Raw genomic sequence first — 17,793 nt, 5'->3', positions numbered from 1 at the left:
ACCTTACATAAGTACCCCCCACCCCCCTTCAGCTCCCAGCTATTTCGTCGTTTTTCCAGCTTACTCTGCCTGCCCCACCTCTCCTTTCACTTTCTCTCACCTTTCATTCAACACTTAATCACAAATAGTCAATCTAAGCCGGTGAAAAAGTTTCTGGGAGCATCAGGTAGGTATAAAGTAATCCCAGAAACAGGCATTCTGGGGGTTAGGATACACATTTCTGCCTTTTAGTAGTTTGCACTTTAGATAGGAAAGGCAATATACTTACTCTTCATATATGGAAGTGCATCTTCAGAACAATCTATTAATGCATTTATAGAATTATAATTAAGGGATGAAAAAAATCCTTTAGTGATGCTTCTCAAGAACACTGGAACTAGTAACTTTTATTCCCAATTATTCATCCAGTCCCCTACACAGTACACTCAGAAAAACTCATGAAGCTTGAGGAAGCCCCCATATGTTTGATATGTTAATTTAGCTCAGTTATTCTGATCACTTAGGCAAAGCAGACAGAAGGGTCCAAATTGGTACAGTAATCTGTGATTAGCCTCTCACCAAAGACATGAGAAAACTGAAAAGGGTGCTGGACTACTACAGATAGGTTTAGGATTTATTCCAGTGATTTCCTTAAAACCACAAGAATTTGGGGATGGGGACACACTGGGAAGACAGGCAGCAGTAAGGGAAAAGGGCACTACCAACCCAACATCTGCCACCAGTAATGTTTAACTTAGTAAGCCTATCCCGGTAGCTCTAAGAGCCCTGGTGAACACCTAATCTTAGAGATATTGCATGGTTAAGATATTGCAGGCTGTGCTAATTTCTACCCAGAATGACTTATTTCATTCATATTTTGCAAGGCAATCCAGGACCTCTCAGGGACTACTTTCCCACTTCATAAAGGGTTGTAATCAGCTTAAAGACAAATCAAAGTGCTCACTCTCTCCTTACAGAAATGGCTCATGTATAACCATCCCATAGCTATTATGGAAGTTTTGCTATTTCAATATATAAGTATTAATTGAGCACCTATTAAATGTCTGGAACTGTACTAGTCACTGGGCACATACTTTTATGGAGCTCCTCCCAGTAGAGAAAATTAAAACTTGAAAAGAATCACAGACATTTGTATGAAGTGCTTAAAAAGGATTGGAAGGAAAAAAAAAATTTTAAGCATTTGATTTCTTTACTACTAGACTTCACCTCATTAGTTCTCACATAAATTATAGCTTTAACACCAAAGATCATAATAAAGGATTGTTAAATATCAACACGGATGCCTAAGAAGTTGTATACATACTCAGGGCTAAGTGTAATGCAGACTATTACTGAAGTCGCCATACATTGGCTTTTAAAATTCATCTACCCCGAGTAGTAAAGCAATTCAATCTTTCTATAGTGGATCTCTTTCACTAACACAAATTTGTGTTAAGTGTATATTCAGCTACTAGAACAAATGCATGTTTGTGGACATTTACCCATTCACAGGGTCTTTTCTATCTTACTGTCCTTTGTGGCCTGCCCCCAGTTAGGAGTGGCTAGCCAAGCCTTGGTTGTGCCCTGAGGCCAGCCTGACTAGGAGGAGTTAAAAGAGGGCAAGGGCATTTCTGATGCTGGCTTTGCACTGCATACTAGAAAGTCAGGGATCACCTGACCTTCCTGCTGCTGAACTCTGGGCCACAGCCACGGAAGACTAAAACATGGATCAAAGACAGCACCATGGGACACCCTGGTGGCGTCAGGTGGATATTACAGGTGATTTTCACTTAAGCCCCTAGAAACCACCACAGAAAAAGGCAGGCTAGCTTTAAAAAAAAAAAAAAAAAAAAAAAAAAAGCAATGTGGTAGTAAAATGAACAAATTTTCACAAGATTCAAGTTCTGGGCCTGTCACTTTTAGTATCTTTCAGCCTATTATCTCAACTGCAAAATGAGGCTAATACCACTCCAAGATTAAAATGAATCAAAGTATTTAATGGAATAGTTAACTACTACTTTCATTGAGAATAAGGTATTTAATGCCTTTGCATTTTTCCTTTAAAAAAGGTAGCAAGGGCATGAACCCTTGAAGTCACTACTTTGGAAATAAGCCCAATCTGATTAGAGGACCATACCACTTAAGCCATGCAGTGCACCTGTATAGGATTTTATGAACAGATTTATTCATAAACATTAAGGCATTAGCAATATGAGCATCTTGGAAGTGTCAAAAAGTTAACAGTGCTTGCTCAGTTTACTATGTAGCCAGGGGAAGTATATGTACACAAAACAATTATACAACAGATTAAAAGCAACATGCAAGCGCATACATCATATGCAACAATATATAAATGTGAAGAAAAGCAAAGCAGAATTATAGTGCAATTAGTCCAAGAATGCTTAAGTCTTTAGCTGATCACGAAGGGGTGGTTGAATTAGAGGCAAAAGGAACGGGGATGCTGGTAGTGAAGGAGAGGTTTGTTGAGTCTCTTGGCTTTGAGACAATTAACCAGGGCAGGGTCCCGAAGTCATGTTAAGATTCTCCCAAACCAAGGAAATATATTACCCATTTCCTAAATTCTATATAAATCTTCACATATGAATGCCTTTTTGGATAAATAACCACCAAAAGAATCCAACCCCAAAGGGAAATCTGCAGGAATTCTCATTGAGGTATGACCACAAAGTCTGGAAGTAATTTAAAGCTTCTTCTGTTAAGAATCATGACTAAGAATGATGTAAAAAGGAGACACAGGAAGAAGCACCAGGAGGGAACCATTCTACCCTTAGGGAGACAACAGCATCAATTCTTGATGATCTATTCTCAGAGTGTGCACAGCTTACCAAAAAAACAAAAACAAAAACAACTTTCTTCTGGACTTTATAAGACTGATCTTGGGGCAACATTATAATGGGAAAAGTTACTTGGATTAGGTTAGAAGTTAAATTTGAATTTCCTAGTTTCACATCTGAGGAGCCATTATTTGATGCAGTGTTAAGAACACAATAGTTTTCTCAATCCAACCAGTTAACCCAAGCTTGTGAAATAGACTTCTATAGTGTGTTGCTTCTAAGGAATAAAAGTTCTTTCAGCACTGCATTTGGCTGAATGGGAGATACAAATACTTCTACAGAAACCTCACTGGGTACTAAAAAACCACAAAACTTCCAATAGTAATAAAATAAATTTGTGAGATTAAATGCATCACAGAGAAGAAATGTGAAGTTTATAGTTTCAGGAATGAAGTTTAACAGAGGATGATCAGGACTTGGAAGCTTCAGGGTGACTAATGGGGAGGGAAGGAGAAAGGTCTACAAACACACAAAAGTAAAAACAAGCATGGTCCGTTATTTACCAAATCAACCAGAGCAAGGGAAGATGTGACTGAGAATAGTGATAAATTGGAAAGGTAGACCTATTGTTGATTCGTATTAAGGGAGTTGACATGAAATCAGCTAAAACACTTCAGTAATGAATTTGGGTGTATAGATAAGGATGCTGGTATGGCAAATGGAGATGGAACACAAAACTGAACAGCATTTTGAACTTATCTGGCAAATAAGCTCTAGTTCAAGTTGTAGATACAATGGTACTGGGCTAAAAACTGGTTACACAGAAAGTGGTATGCAATTCTACTACCTAGTTTTAGAGGACAAAGGAACCATTTTCAGTTGTCTTTGTTTTAGTGCCAGCCAACATTTCACGCCTTAAAACGTGGATGTCACTTTTGGTTTATTTTATAACTCAAAAAAAAAAAAAAAAAAAAAAGTCTCCAAAAATAATTAGAAACACTCCAGGAGGTCACAGAATGGAAAATGATATTTTAATGTTACATACAAATATTTAGCTTCTACTACTACACAATCAATAACAAAGATTTATTCCCAACTTAGACACAGAAAAAATATAGACCTATATTTACTGATTACTTATTCAAGATACTCAGAATGGGAAATCATTCAAATTTCTAGGTTTCTCTTCCAAAGCAATTGAATGATTATCTTGAGTGTCTATTCAGTGCATAGCTATTTTGTGCTATACCTGGAAGGGGGAGGAAGAAAGGTTATGACCTGTTAGAAAAGACAGATACATAAACAACTCACTGATAATCAAGACAGAATGGCAAAAGTTAAGATACAGTAGAAATACTCTGTGGGAACAGGGGAAGGACCAATAGTGCTCATTCAAATAAGTTTATTTAGTGACTATCGTGCCAGACACCACCTTGGTTCCTCAGGAAACTAAAATTCATGAAACAAGGAAGTTGAAGTAGATGGCTGGATAGTGCAAGCAAGCTAGGTGACCTAGCTATACTCAAGGTACACACACACACAAGTCTGTGTCCACACACAAAGGAATGATTCTGTCCGTATGACGGGCATTAAGTTTCCAGGTGATTTTTGACATACTATCCAATGTTAAATCTCTCTAAATGAAGAGATGGAAGGCACTGCAGGAGAAAAAAACCACTAGGACCAAATGCAAGAAATGCTAGGGAACGCCACGTCCTGGGATATGGAGCGTTATCAGGGGAGGGCTAGAGATGAAGCTATAAAGGTAGGCTGGGGGCTAGGTTACCAAGGGCCTCAGGTGCCTTATTTCTAAGACTAACCTCCAAGCAATGAGGTTTCAAAATACTCTAGTAGGGAGTGACAGGATAAATTTTTCATTAAAAAAAAAAAAAAAATCACCCTACCAACAGTGGCTGGTGGACAGTTGGGGCTTGCGGTGAGGATACTAATGAAATTCTAACCACACTTACAATTCACTGACCATACAGTAGATGTTGTTAACTCAAATTTCCAAGTAAGCCACTTTAAGGGCAGGAGAGATTCAGCCCAGTACTTCCAAGTCCTATTTAAAGGCTGTCGGTTGTCTTTTGACCCATACAGCAGTCCATTCCTAAGTTTTACACCTTAATCGTTGCCACAACTTGAAAACTTATCCCAAACTTTATGTGTTAAGGCTTCCCTAATAGCACCTCAGGACATAATTCTACCATGCCTCTGGCAATTTACAATCTCCAAGTTCAGCTTTTTTCTTTTACAAAGTCAATTCTGGAGTTCCAATTGTACAATTTTGGTTTCAGAGTGCTTCTTCACAAGTTCGGCTAAGGAGACCCCATAGCTAACACTGCTAAAATTAAAGACACAGGCATAATCAACCTAGAGTCCTCTCAACCCAACCTGCACCAAGCCTGCTAGTCAGCAACCACCTTCTGTGGCTACACTTGCCACATAAAATGTTAGTTAAGCAGGCAACCTCTGTGTAAACTTGATTCTGCTCTCTCTTGAAAAATACTTTTATTTGCTCTTTTAGAATCTTATTCTTCAAAGCATACAAGTTTCTAACATCAATGTTTTAAGGTGTGTGCTCCCATACCCATTTTCTTGAGTAAACTGTATCATCGACTGGACCTAAAAATTTTTAACAGTATTTTTATAGTGAATTTAAACAAGAGTTAAGTTTGTGTCCTTTGAGTTTTTTTGCAATATAAGGTTATACAGAGGGGAATGATGGGAATGACAAATGCTGAAATTTAAGCTTTCTTAATATAAAATGGCATTAAGTAAACATGACAAGAGAACTATGTGTACAGACTTTATGGTCACAAGATACTGTGTCTAGTTAAGCAAAGCCTAGAGAACAGACAAATGTAAACAGTTAACCTGATGAATAAGCAGGATTTTAAGACACACTAATACTCATTAAGTCTTTCAGTAATGCTAAGAAGATTCCAGAAACCTGTTTCACGCCATATAAACAAGCAATAAAGGTCCCAGAATACATATTTGTTTTTCCTAGTATAGTACCAATTTTATGCCTAGATTGCTTTGTGTAGCACATCTACTCCTGTATCCAATTCTTACACTTCTGGCCTTACTGATCTATACCTGTAGGTGTACAAGGGAAAACAAGCAAATTCACATCTACAGCGTTTTCTCCTAAGTCCCCAAACCTAGACATATTTTTCTTTATAGGTTCGTTCAGTACTAGTAAATCTCTATTCAAGACCTAAATGGATTCCTACTCAACAGATGGGAAGGCAAAAGGTAAAGTTATAGTAAGGAAACTTACTCAAAAAACCCCACTTAACTTTGAAGCTAATAGGATTAAGGCAGTTGCTTTCCACCTTGCTTTGGGATGTTTTACAGTAGGGATAATTTCCTGGTTGATTTTGTGTAATAGCCCCCTCTAGTGGCCATACGGTTTTCCCTAGCATTTATTCAAACAGGAGTGGAATATTTAAAAAAAAAAAAAGAAAGAAAGAAAATTAGACATCTGGCATCCCTACAAGTGGTTTTGCTCATATTTGGTGAAGATGAATATAGCATTCTATAGAGGCTCTCAATTTCCACTATCTTCACACCGATAGTTCTATCAATAGTTGACAGATTACAGTCCTAAATTATAGGAGTTAAGACATTTAACTTTGTTGACCGTTAACTCCTTTGTGCTTAAGAGATAAAGACAAACACCCAGGATCTGCAGAACTCAAGATCTTAAGTATTGTTTCATCTATCTGTTTTGCACACCTACCTACAACTGCAACCACCTTATGCAAAGGTATGCGTTAAGTGTAAATTTTCTCTCCCCAATAACCCAGCTGCAGAACTTATTAGAATGTTTATTATGAGGTTATTTCTGCCTAAATTAACTTCTACATGACAAAGACTAATTTATTCAATTTATTTTTTCAGAAGCATCAAGTGCTTTTTGTAACAAAAATTCGATTCCTACAAAATCACAACCACCTTTAATGTAAGCCTGTCAGGTATAGCTTTTGAAGTTAATCAAGAAGCATCCCCAAAGTCCTCAATCACGGGAATAAGTCTAACTTCCTGGGCCTCTTTTTAAAGTTTTTGCCAGGATTGCTATTTGTTCAATATGCAATCAAAATGAACACAATGAACAGATGCTTCCTTATAATCTCATTACTTCATGCCAATCCCAGCTTCTCCTATAGGATCAGACTGATCAATATAAAGTCCTGTAAAGTACTGAAAAAAATTACCCCCCAAGAATAAAATGTACCACTACATACACTAGGATGGCAGAATTTCCTTCAGTGGAGTACAATTGTTGAGTCCACAACAGCGACAGAATATAAAGAAATGTGGGTCATACCTTTTTTCTCGTGGCTGCTTCAGCCTAAAAAGATGGGGAACTTACATCTCAATAAAGGATCCACACTTAACAGGTTTTTCACTCACAAGCCCAAAGTTATACAGGTTTAGCTCTTCATTCTATTAGCTCTACAATCTCTTACCCAAACTTGTGGAGGCAAATGTATTTGAAATTTAGAGTCATTTTCACTTTATAATATTAAAATATATGGTATATAGCCCCTGTATCATGTAACACCCTCAGCAAAGCCTATGGCAACTGTGTAACAAAACACCAATATTTCTGCAGAAGACAGCGTAGCCCCAGAAAGTGCAAAATGAAGCCATCAATTCTGGTCAGGTTTTACATTCAACAACAAATTCTGTTTTCAGAGTTTTTTGGATAAGAGATTGTGAACCTGTTTTCTGCCTTTGCACTCTATACCGGGATAAAACTAAGTGAAACCAAAGGATGGTTATGTAACAACAGAACTTCAGCCTAATAGCTTTTACTACTACTTATGAAAAATACATACATATAACTTAATTTGTAATTTCAGCGCTTCATGTACAAAGTGAAAAGACGCAGTTCATCTACACAGAAAACTTGAAAAAAAACAAAAAACCCCACGTCAGCCCTAATGAGCAAGATGTTTCAAAGATAAAACTGAGAAAGCTGAAATTCTAAATCAATCTTATTCAACTTAAACACTACAATGAGTGTCCATGGGAACACTCAAAATTTATAAAAGTATAAAACTTAGGAGAAAAAACATTTTAAATGAGGAAAATCTGTTATACAAAATTAAAAAAAATTATTGAACAAAATTTTAAAATAAAATTCAGATCCCAAACAATTACGAATCAGAAAATGGGTTTCTTACCTTTTGTTTCCAGAAGGATGTGGGCTGAACAGCAAGGTGGGTTATTCAATCTGACGTTATGAAAAATAATTGCTTCTTAGAAAGACTTAGAGGAGTTTTTCCTTGGTTAGAAAATAACAAACTAATTATAGGTTCCCTACACTATTCTAAGGAGACACAAATAGGGAGAGAAAAGGGGAACAATACAGGGCAGCTTTTTTAGTTACAGGGCAGTTTTAGTTCTAAAACAATATGACTTTCTTCTAGTAGCTGCCAAAACAGGAGAGGTTTAGGACTCATTTCCTAAGACTGGAAAAAACAAAACAAAACAAAAACAACAAAGCCTACATCTCCCCTCACAGCTTCCAGCGGTCTGGACCCGCACCCCTCTATCTTTCATAAATATGCAGTCAAGTTCTCTCATCTTCAGACAGCCTATTTATGACACATTTCTCATCTCACTTCAATTCTGAGGTTGGAACTACTACGATTTTTAGTAGAGTACATCTTTCAACTCAGGTTTAATGCACTCAATCTTGAGTGAAGGCATTTTCATCTTGGTCTGATTTCCAACACATTCAATGAACACAGGCTTAAGCCTAGCTCACATTAACCTTCCCAAAATTAGTTGTTTAAAATACTTATGTTCTACACATAAAACAGAACTTGTCAGTTTTAATAGTAAAAATCTTTCCACTTCTTGAACATTGGATTTTAAATTCTTGCATAAGAACTAGTAATTTTCTTAGTCTATACCAAGTTCTTTACTTAAATAAAGAATCTGTTTTGAACTTAAGATCCCTTCCCTTCCTCCCTACATTCCACAAGGCTCATCTACTTGTTTTGGTTAGGTGCCCTTATGCAAATCTCTCTCGGGGCCCATTTCCTCTACCACCAAGATCAGGTCTAGTTTTTTCTAGGTCTGAAATTATGTCACCTGCATAGTGGTCTTAAATTCAGCTTCCAACTCTGATTAGCATCCAAGGCAAATGTTAAGATTTAGTTATTTCTTTTGGGTGCAAAAAATGTGTTTTGATGGTTTTTGACTAGCTATGAGGAAATCAAAAGAAAAAGATTAGGGATTTTAACTAAAAATCTACTTCCCCAATTCACTGAAAATTTAGCACCAAGGGGCTGTCAAGTAAAAAGATACAAGAAATAGCAGACTAAGCTATAAATCACTGCTTTGGTAGGTTTTGGATACAGAATAATCTTATGGTTGACAAGGGTTCACAGGCAAAATTTTAAAGCCCAGCTTTTTATTAACAATAATTCACTCACATATAAGCAGTTAATATTCTAGTGTAGTATTCACATTTCAAAACAAAGTAATTTGTTTTTAATCTGTGAATTGAACATTTAATACTTACCAATTTTTGAGAAAAGCTTGACAATCTCCAACACTATCCCCAAGTTAACATTAACTAGTCACTACCCAAATTTTGCACAAAAACCTATGCTGTCTAGATTATCACCAAAAAATAAACATCTATAAATTTCTAATCATTTTTGTCAAAGTACGGGAAACTTATCTTTCAGAAACTAGATCATCCCATTTACCATATTATATACACCAAATTCCTTATCTCCCTGAAGACTTTCACAGTTAACATTAAGAGATGGCTAATACCATTTATTAGAGATTACCTTTCAAGAAGCTTTAATTTACTAATACATAACACAAGAATCAGTATCTTATCAAAGTATTAACGGATAGTCACCCACTTAAAATTTTACATGAAGAGGAAAAAGGACAACCATGCATAGTTTTTTAAAAAATGTTTATTTTTTTTTCAAAGAAAAACGGCAATAGCCAATTGGAAACCTACTTATTCTTCAACTCCAATTTTGTTCTTTAAATTTAGAAGTGACTTACTGATTTACTATTTTAAACAAACCCCCCCTTTCCCCTTTAAATGTTTACCATCTACTCGTGCTGAATCCTTCCAAGGAGATTGCTCCAGCGTATTATCTCCAGGTCCTCGCTTTGCTCCTTTTACCAAAAAATGCAAAACACAATTCCATCGTGCATCTTAAGGGCTCCAATCGTCAAAAATAGGAAAAAAAAAAAATCTTTGGAATAGCCAATTAAGTTGAATAAAAAAAAAAAAAAAATCCACACGAATGCGGTTTGGTTGGGGCAGGAATCCACTCCTATGTTCCTGGTAATCTGATCCCGCTCCATGAATCCTTGTAATTCATCCTCCCTATCCTATCCACATTATGATTTGAATCCAATGATCCAGCTCCAAGGATTGGGATCCAGTGAGCCCTCTCCAATCCAAACCTTTATAACCAGCAAAACCAAAAAAGAGGAGGCAAAATGTTAGATACTGTAATCAAAAAAGGTTTCTGGGGAATGATGAGTTATGTCTGTCATCAGTTTAACAGATGTACATCAATAACTATCAAATTCCCCAAAACAAGTTTCTGAATGGTGTTCAGATAAATTTTAGAAACTTAATCATCATAGAGACTAATTGGAAGAAGCATTTTATATTTACAGTTCAACTGATAATGCCAACACTTGTTACTGTACAGCGTATTACAGGTTTTGTGGTTGCAAAAAGTTATGTAGTTGAAAAGTTTACTGGTATTGCTACCCACCCTAAGTCTAAACTAAACCTAATGCTCCCATCTGCAATTTAATTTGTAAATTAAAGTGTTTTAAACGAGTCAATTATGAATATTAGTTAAAAGGGGAAGGTGAGACTTAAAAAGTATTCCCAACTAGATTATCTACACCAATACATTGGAATTCTCTATTTTGCTTTCATTTTGTCTTAAAAAAATGAAATAGCAACGCTATATCAGTCACACAGAGGACATGCAGATTTAGCAGTATTGATATTATACTCTATCTGGTTGGAATTAAAGACACCCTGTACCCACATGTACACCAACAGCAGGTCACACATTAACAGTTGTAACTAAGCACTGTGACAAATTAGCCAGTTCTTCCCACATTAGTCCCTATTAAAACAAAAAAAGGGGGAAGGGAGCAAAATAAATTGTTACAAAATGGGCAATGTAACATTTGCCACAATTGCCAAGGTTTAAAGAGCAAAGCAATTGTAGCTAAAGATAACTGCATAAGATGTTTGCAAGTGTTTTAAGGTAGATGTATATAATCACTTTAAACCCTTGCCTTTTAGTATAAGGTCAATACTGCCAATTTCATCTGTGACAATAGCACTTGGAGTCATACCATTGCCTCCATTATTGATCTGATCCTCCTCAATCCTCCTTTTGACAATCCTAAAATGATTGAAATGTGCTCCACAATCCTTAATCCAAAGCATTCTTAATCCATCTCTTCAGATATGTCTACAGAAAGACACATGAAAAGCAAGATAAACATAAGAACTTCCCCAGGTAAGATAACCACAAACACCCCCCAACATCCCCAGTTCACACAAACCAGAGCAGAATAGACATTTACACAATATCACAGTCTGAAGAGCATGGAGAGTTAACTAAATTTAAACAATCCTGTCTATGACATCACTTAAAATACATTTTATCAGACATGAGGGGAATGTAGATGTTAGGAGCAAGGGGATATTACACAAGAATGCAATTCAACACTTTAGCCCATTCTGAACAAAACAGTTTGAATTAAAAAATGAAAAGATTGTACTGAGTAAAGGAAAACTGTATACAACATGGGTTCTACAAAAAGTGTCACCAATCATCTTATGTACGAGAGCGAGATCTGCTATGACGGGGAGAATAGCGTGGTGATCCTCTGCTTCTCCTTGGGGAATAACTGCGACTCCTGCTGTTGCTTCTGCTACGGCTTCTGCTACGACTACGGCTTCGAGATCGTGATCTTCCATAACTTGGACTTCTGGGCCCATCAACTTTAACCCGGATGTAGGCAGTTTCTCCCTATTGAATAGACAGAACTTTCGATTGAAAGATCTAAGCTTTCACCTGTCTTCAGGCATGCTGAACGAATACAATGTAACTAAAACCAGAAATCTGGTACTTTACTTGGACACCCTTGCCTGAATCTTACCTTCAAATTCCACTGTTAAGACCACTGTTTCCAATTCTGGCCAAAGAAAAGAGTAAGTGTAAAAAACCTACCTCATGGGATCTAAACTTAGTGTTATCCAGTTTTCGAACTGCATAGGTCATATCTTCTTTCCGTACAAACTCCACGACACCAGTGCCATCTCGGTAAACATCAGCATAACATACATCACCTGCTTCACGCATGTGATCCTTCAGATCCTGCCAGCTTCCACTTGGAGGCAGTCCTAAAAAGGTATTTTTTCAACACCACTCACTCTATATTTCACATTAAACTTGAAATTTACACTAGAACAAAAACTACTTTAAAATTAATTAGACTCAAGATCCTAGGTTAAGAGCTGCTAAGATCCTGGAATCCAGAGTCCAAACTTACTTGCAAAGCAAAGATCTTCATATTCTAGGTACTCAACCTAATAGTAAATAACTACGTGGTAACAGGTATATCTCCACTACAGTGTTCCTTGTTACTAAATTTACCCGAGCAACTAATTTAAGACCTATCACAAAAACTTGCATTTGTCAACACTGCTCACGCAAGGAAAAACTTAAAAGTGGTTTCTGTCCCTTCTCAACAACCCTCACGAACAGTAAACTCACCAGAGACAACCACTCTGTTTTCAGAACGCCTGGATGGGGGGCCATAGCGGCCTCGGGGAGCCCCGCCACCTCCACCCCCGCCGCCGCCTCGGCCGGTGCCACGGCCGCTTCGAGGAAACTCCACCCGCAGACGGTATCCATCGTAATCATAGCCGTCGCGACCATATACCGCGTCTTCCGCGTCTCTGCGTGATCATAGAAAGCAAAAGGCGTAAGAAAAAGGACCGGGAGGGGCAGCTAACTCAGTCGGGAACTAGCGGCCCCCCGCACATGCGCACCCAGCATGGAAGAGCCCACATGCGCTGCATAATAGGAATGGCCCCTCCCCCACCCAGAAGCACGCCAGGTTCCCGACCACTACACCAGCCCTCAGCGCCTCAGTTTCCCGCTCCGAGACCGAAAGTCCGCTCTGGGGACGTCCATGGGCCCAGTCACCAGAGAAGCCACAGCGACTCGGCTCCTTACTCGACTCCTGCATGGGCGACATCGTCTTACCCCCAACCTAAGAGCCCACCTCCCCATTCTTTGTATCAAGGCCTTTCCCAACTACTCCCAACTTATTGCCTCAAGGCCGCAAGCCCCGGGCCGCCTCACCGAGGGTCCTCGAACTCAACGAAGGCGAAGGGCGGTCCTCCGCGGCGATTCTTGAGATCGATGTCACGGATAGCACCGTATTTGTAGAACACGTCCTCAATGTCCTTGGTTCGGATGTCTGGAGGTAAGTTACCCACGTAGATGCGGCAATCGTTGTTCCCTGCCGGGCCACGAATCACACCACCTCCCGACATGGCGGCGACGAAAAGCGCGGACTCGAGAACAGGCCTTCCCACCAAGCCTAGCGCACGGCAGAGCGAGCCCGCAGCGACACCACGTCTCCCGCGGCCCCTCCAAAATGGCGCCTTTATCAGCTCGGCGCACGGATATGGGGGGAGGGAGGAAGAGAAGCGGGAGGAAGCAGCTATTCGATCTCAGTACGCACGCGCAAGAGCGTAACGGGTACTGCGATAGGTACGCTCACGCACGTGCGACGTCACCCTCCGCGCGAAGGGAGAAAAAAGTTCCCCGCGTTCCCGATTTGCGGAGTGGCTTGCCAGTGAAGTGACCAGTCGTTTGGTAAGAATTAAACACAGATCCATCGGTAAACGGGCTACTAATCCCTGACGAGTCTTAAAGGATAGTCAACCTTCCCAGGAATGAGTCCCTTTTAAAAACAAGTCCGCGCCTTGAAAGCCTTTGGTGAAACCTAGCCTTGAGCTGTGTCCCACAATGCTCTGCGGCGTTAACGGCCTTTGGCGGGAAAGACTGCCGGGGGCGGAGTTAAAGGGGAAGGGACCTGGCCGTTGCTCCGGAAACGCGGACATTCTCGGAGAGTGCGGCCAGTCCAGGAGTTCCGCCGCTTGTGATTCAGGCTTGTGATTCAATCAGGAGCCGAGGCTTGACTTTGTATTCCCGCCCCTTCTCCTGCGCTCAGGCGGTGAGCTGCGTAGATAAGCGTCTAATTTAGGGCAACCCAGCTTAGACTCCTTGGTAAATACTTTGCACCAAGTACCGTTCCACCGTCGGTTTAAAACTTAACTTTGTATGGCTCAATTCAACACACCTTGATGTAGTGGCGGTGGTTTGAGCTGTATTCAGTCAGCCAGGACTCAGACCTCAGCTTCTCTTTAATTGCCTAGCCCTACCGCAGAGGAGAGGTCCAGTGAAGGCTTGAAGAGTGACGTGCCTGTTAATGTATCCAGCCCTTTGAAAGAACGAGAAAAGCGTGTGTGTGTGTATGCAAAATCTTGAAGTTTGTTCCCTTTTATGAACTCCTTCCGGGCCTCTCCGGTAATATAAACGAGCAAAATGGATGTGTGAGAACTGTGACCACTGGAGACCACTGTTGCTGCTCAGGACTGAGCCCTCTTGCCTGCTGGCCCAGGGAGTTAGAACTTTTTTAGAGAGACCTCTGAAGTCTGGATTTTTTTGTGAAGTGTTGGGATTTTAAAATATTAGTAATGAGTTCAATTTTTAAGAAAACTCTGCAGTCATAAATATGCTAAAACATCTGCACCCTGTGTTTAAGGATGATTTTCTTCATATTCTGTATTTGTTTGCAACAGTCCCCAAGGATGTGTGTGAGGCAATTTACAGAGATACCATAACACATTATTAGAACTGGACCAAGAACTCAGGGCGAATGGGAAAATAAGCAGGGAGGGATTAAGGTGAAATCAGGGTGAGGTTACTACACAAAATGCCAGCAGTAATATCCTGATCGGTTCCTAAAGATGCACTGCAAGTCTCACTCCGCTCATTCCGGAAGTCATGATAAAGAAGGGAACACAAGTATATTCAAAAGTCTAAATGCCTTTGAAATTAGAAAATAAATAGGTTGTTTAGGAGAATGGCATGTTTTCTTAGTTCTAAAAGTTGACAGTGCATTTTACAAACGTCTGAGTGATCCCAAAATACAAATTCAATTTGATCCTCAACGGACCCATAGAGGATCTCTGGTTGTGTTTAAACTCTCTGTGATGGTTTCCAAAATTATGTGTATATGTGCATGTACTTTTTCTTCAAAGAGGATTTGAAATTGTAATCAGATTCTTGAAGGGGTGTCTAGATTCTCACAGGGGAAAAAGAAACCTCTGAAAATTTTAGAGGGAAGGACAGATTATCTTTCAGACCATCCTTCACTGAGTATCCTTCAATGATATTTTTTGACAGTGAGCTTTTAATAAAAACAAAAGAACCTGATCATTTTTAAAATGAGAAGCTGACCAAAAAAGACACTATTTCAACAAATTGATTCAGTTTCTAGCCCTGTCCTATTCAGTTAGTAGCAGAAGAGATGAGAGTTTTTTAAAAAGTTGCAGGCATATCATGTATTGATTGGTTCATTCAATAGTTATTTAGTTAGCACACTTTGTTATTTTATACCTCCACTTAAGAGTTATTCAAGTTCATCTGTTGAATAATGTTAATGATAACTGAAGTGATTTAAACATAGTTGCTTTTAATTTCAAGACATTTTTGTTCCAGAAAAATAAGAAAATTGTGAATTGGCTTTGATTTATTCTTTTCCAATTTAATGCAGTCATTTCTGATTTTGTTCAGTTCAGAGGAATACAAGTAGAATTTTTTTTTTAATTTTAAAAAATTTTATTTATTTTTGAGAGACACGGAGTGTGAGTGGGGGAGGGGCAGACAGAGAGGGAGACAGAATCCAAAGCAGGCTCCAAGCTCCGAGTTGTCAGCACAGAGCCCAACGCGGGGCCGAACCCGCAAACGGTGAGACATGACCCCAGCCGAACATGACCCTGACGCTTAACCGACTGAGCCAACCCAGGCGCCCCAAGTAGAATTTAATATAGAGTGAATGAGACATTCTTGTTCCTCTGTTGGCTCCTTTTATTGTATTTGAACGTAACCAAATTATAGGTTCTGGGGTCCATGATGAGTTCAGGATGTAGCAGGAAAAGTCTGGCCGTTTATCGAGATTTCCCAGGATGACATTAGTTTGGTGATTATTACAGTTCAGGGTGTGATAGTAATATCAATGTCCCAGAGTTGATTAACATATTTTAGTCCACAAGAGCAAAAAATAAGAAAATAAACCAAGTCATTTGTTCATTTGTTGGGGACAGATTAATTTTTGGTAGCCAGGATGCTCAAATTATACAAACCAAAGATAACTGTTTTGGCGGGTCTGGAAAGCATATCAGACAGTTGCTTAGTAAATGAGGAATCAAAGCAAAATGAGGCGAATTGTTTTGAGAGATTTCATTCAGACAATGGCGAGGCCTGAAAAAATCCCTGCCCCTCTCAGAGTATGCCTCTTCAAAGACAGGAAAACTCATACCCCCATGGGTTTTGTGGGTCTGTTTCCTGGACAGTGCTGGGTAAAGATTGGCAATTCTCTTTCTGTAGGCTAATCTGCACATTAACTTTGTCTAAACAGTATACTAGACAATTGATTAGATTTCTGTGGACCAAATTACAGCCACTTCCACCTTGCTTCCTGAGATTATATCCTCATCTTTTTTGTTTGTTTGTTTGTTTTCAAGTAGGCTTCATGCCCAGCGCAGAGCTCAGTGTGGGGCTTGAACTCAGGACCCTGAGATCATGGCCTGAGCTGAGATCAAGAGTTGGGCCACCCAGGCACCCCCATCTTCATCTTAATTAAGGATTCAGAGTGTTTGTAAACTCCTCACTTACACATTCACTGGCAGTTTTATGGATTGCTCCCACAACCAACTAATCTACTAAGTATAGATTTTACTAGCTTAATTCTCAGAAACTGCCTTATTTTCAGCACTGTTGCTATTTATGAAAACTTCCTCAAAAAATTTTCAAGCCTTTTGATTCAATTTAGTAAGTATATACTAGTGTCAGCACTATATTTTATTCAGGAAATAATTACTTGAAAAAAAAAAATTCAAAGAGTTAATTACCATGAAAGTTGAAATTACGAGACGCAGGTTTTCAGTGATTTGCCAAACACTTAAATCTCTATACCTATGGTGATAGTTATGAAATTCTGTAAACATACTGGAAATAATTGAATTGTACACAAAGCGAATGAATTGTATAGTATGTAAATTATAACTCAATAAAATTGTGTTTTTTTAATACCATTTTTAGTTTTTTAGTACCATTTCTCTAAGGGCATTGGGGATTAGGAGTGTTCTAGAGTAATTTGCACTGAAATACGTCTTTCCAAATCTGGAAATCCTGTTTTCCATACACACGTGTCAATCCCTACTGTCTTCCTTGGGGATAACTGTTATTTTTCTGGGCGAAGAGACCCAAAGATTAGGAGCACTTGATTCTGCTGTGTATAGGAGTTCCCTCCAGGAACAGTTCATTTGCATGACTCTTTTCCCTTGTTCCGCTTGTTTCAGTGATTAAAAATATTCTCTGAAAAAGGAAGAAATAGTATATATCTTTTTATTTCATTTATATTTGTCTCCTCTTTAATAAACTATATTGAGGACAGATTTCTACTATAACTTCCTACCAGTAAAATCTCTGTTAAAATGAATATTACTGACCATTTGCTGACTGCTTTTTGAAAGAGGTGGGGCATTAGATGAGCAGAATTAGATGAGAAGGTTTCTATGGAAACCTCGTCATGTTGCTACCAGTGGGTAGACCCAATGGGTACAAGCATTATTTTTCATTTCACAGCATAATAATGGCCACTTTACAGGCCCAAATAA

At 38.9% G+C, this 17,793-nt stretch overlaps 1 protein-coding gene across 4 annotated transcripts; it reads right to left on the bottom strand.

Annotated features, from left to right (window-relative positions):
- Positions 1-3,995: 3,995 nt before the first annotated feature.
- Positions 3,996-13,488, bottom strand: SRSF1 (serine and arginine rich splicing factor 1). Of its 4 annotated transcripts, none has more exons than XR_006211405.1 (6): positions 13,184-13,488; positions 12,590-12,774; positions 12,044-12,216; positions 11,656-11,842; positions 9,876-11,278; positions 3,996-8,022 (listed from the first exon to the last, which is right to left on the bottom strand). XR_006211405.1 is itself a non-coding variant. In XM_042967435.1 (5 exons), the coding sequence occupies exons 1-5, from the start codon at positions 13,375-13,377 to the stop codon at positions 11,256-11,258; spliced, it is 762 nt and encodes a 253-aa protein (XP_042823369.1). In that variant the 5' UTR covers positions 13,378-13,488; the 3' UTR covers positions 8,987-11,255. The 4 variants fall into 4 exon arrangements, 2 of the variants coding, with proteins under 2 accessions (XP_042823369.1, XP_007086771.2); XR_006211406.1 differs by lacking the exon at positions 3,996-8,022 and having other exon boundaries at positions 8,987-10,238; positions 11,160-11,278; XM_042967435.1 differs by lacking the exon at positions 3,996-8,022 and having other exon boundaries at positions 8,987-11,278.
- Positions 13,489-17,793: the final 4,305 nt, after the last annotated feature.

The sequence above is a fragment of the Panthera tigris genome, chromosome E1, assembly GCF_018350195.1.
Source record: "Panthera tigris isolate Pti1 chromosome E1, P.tigris_Pti1_mat1.1, whole genome shotgun sequence".
In the NCBI taxonomy this organism is placed as follows: Eukaryota; Metazoa; Chordata; class Mammalia; order Carnivora; family Felidae; genus Panthera; species Panthera tigris.
The sequence above is the reverse complement of the archived record's forward strand: the minus strand, read 5'-3'. Positions and strand labels throughout refer to the sequence as shown.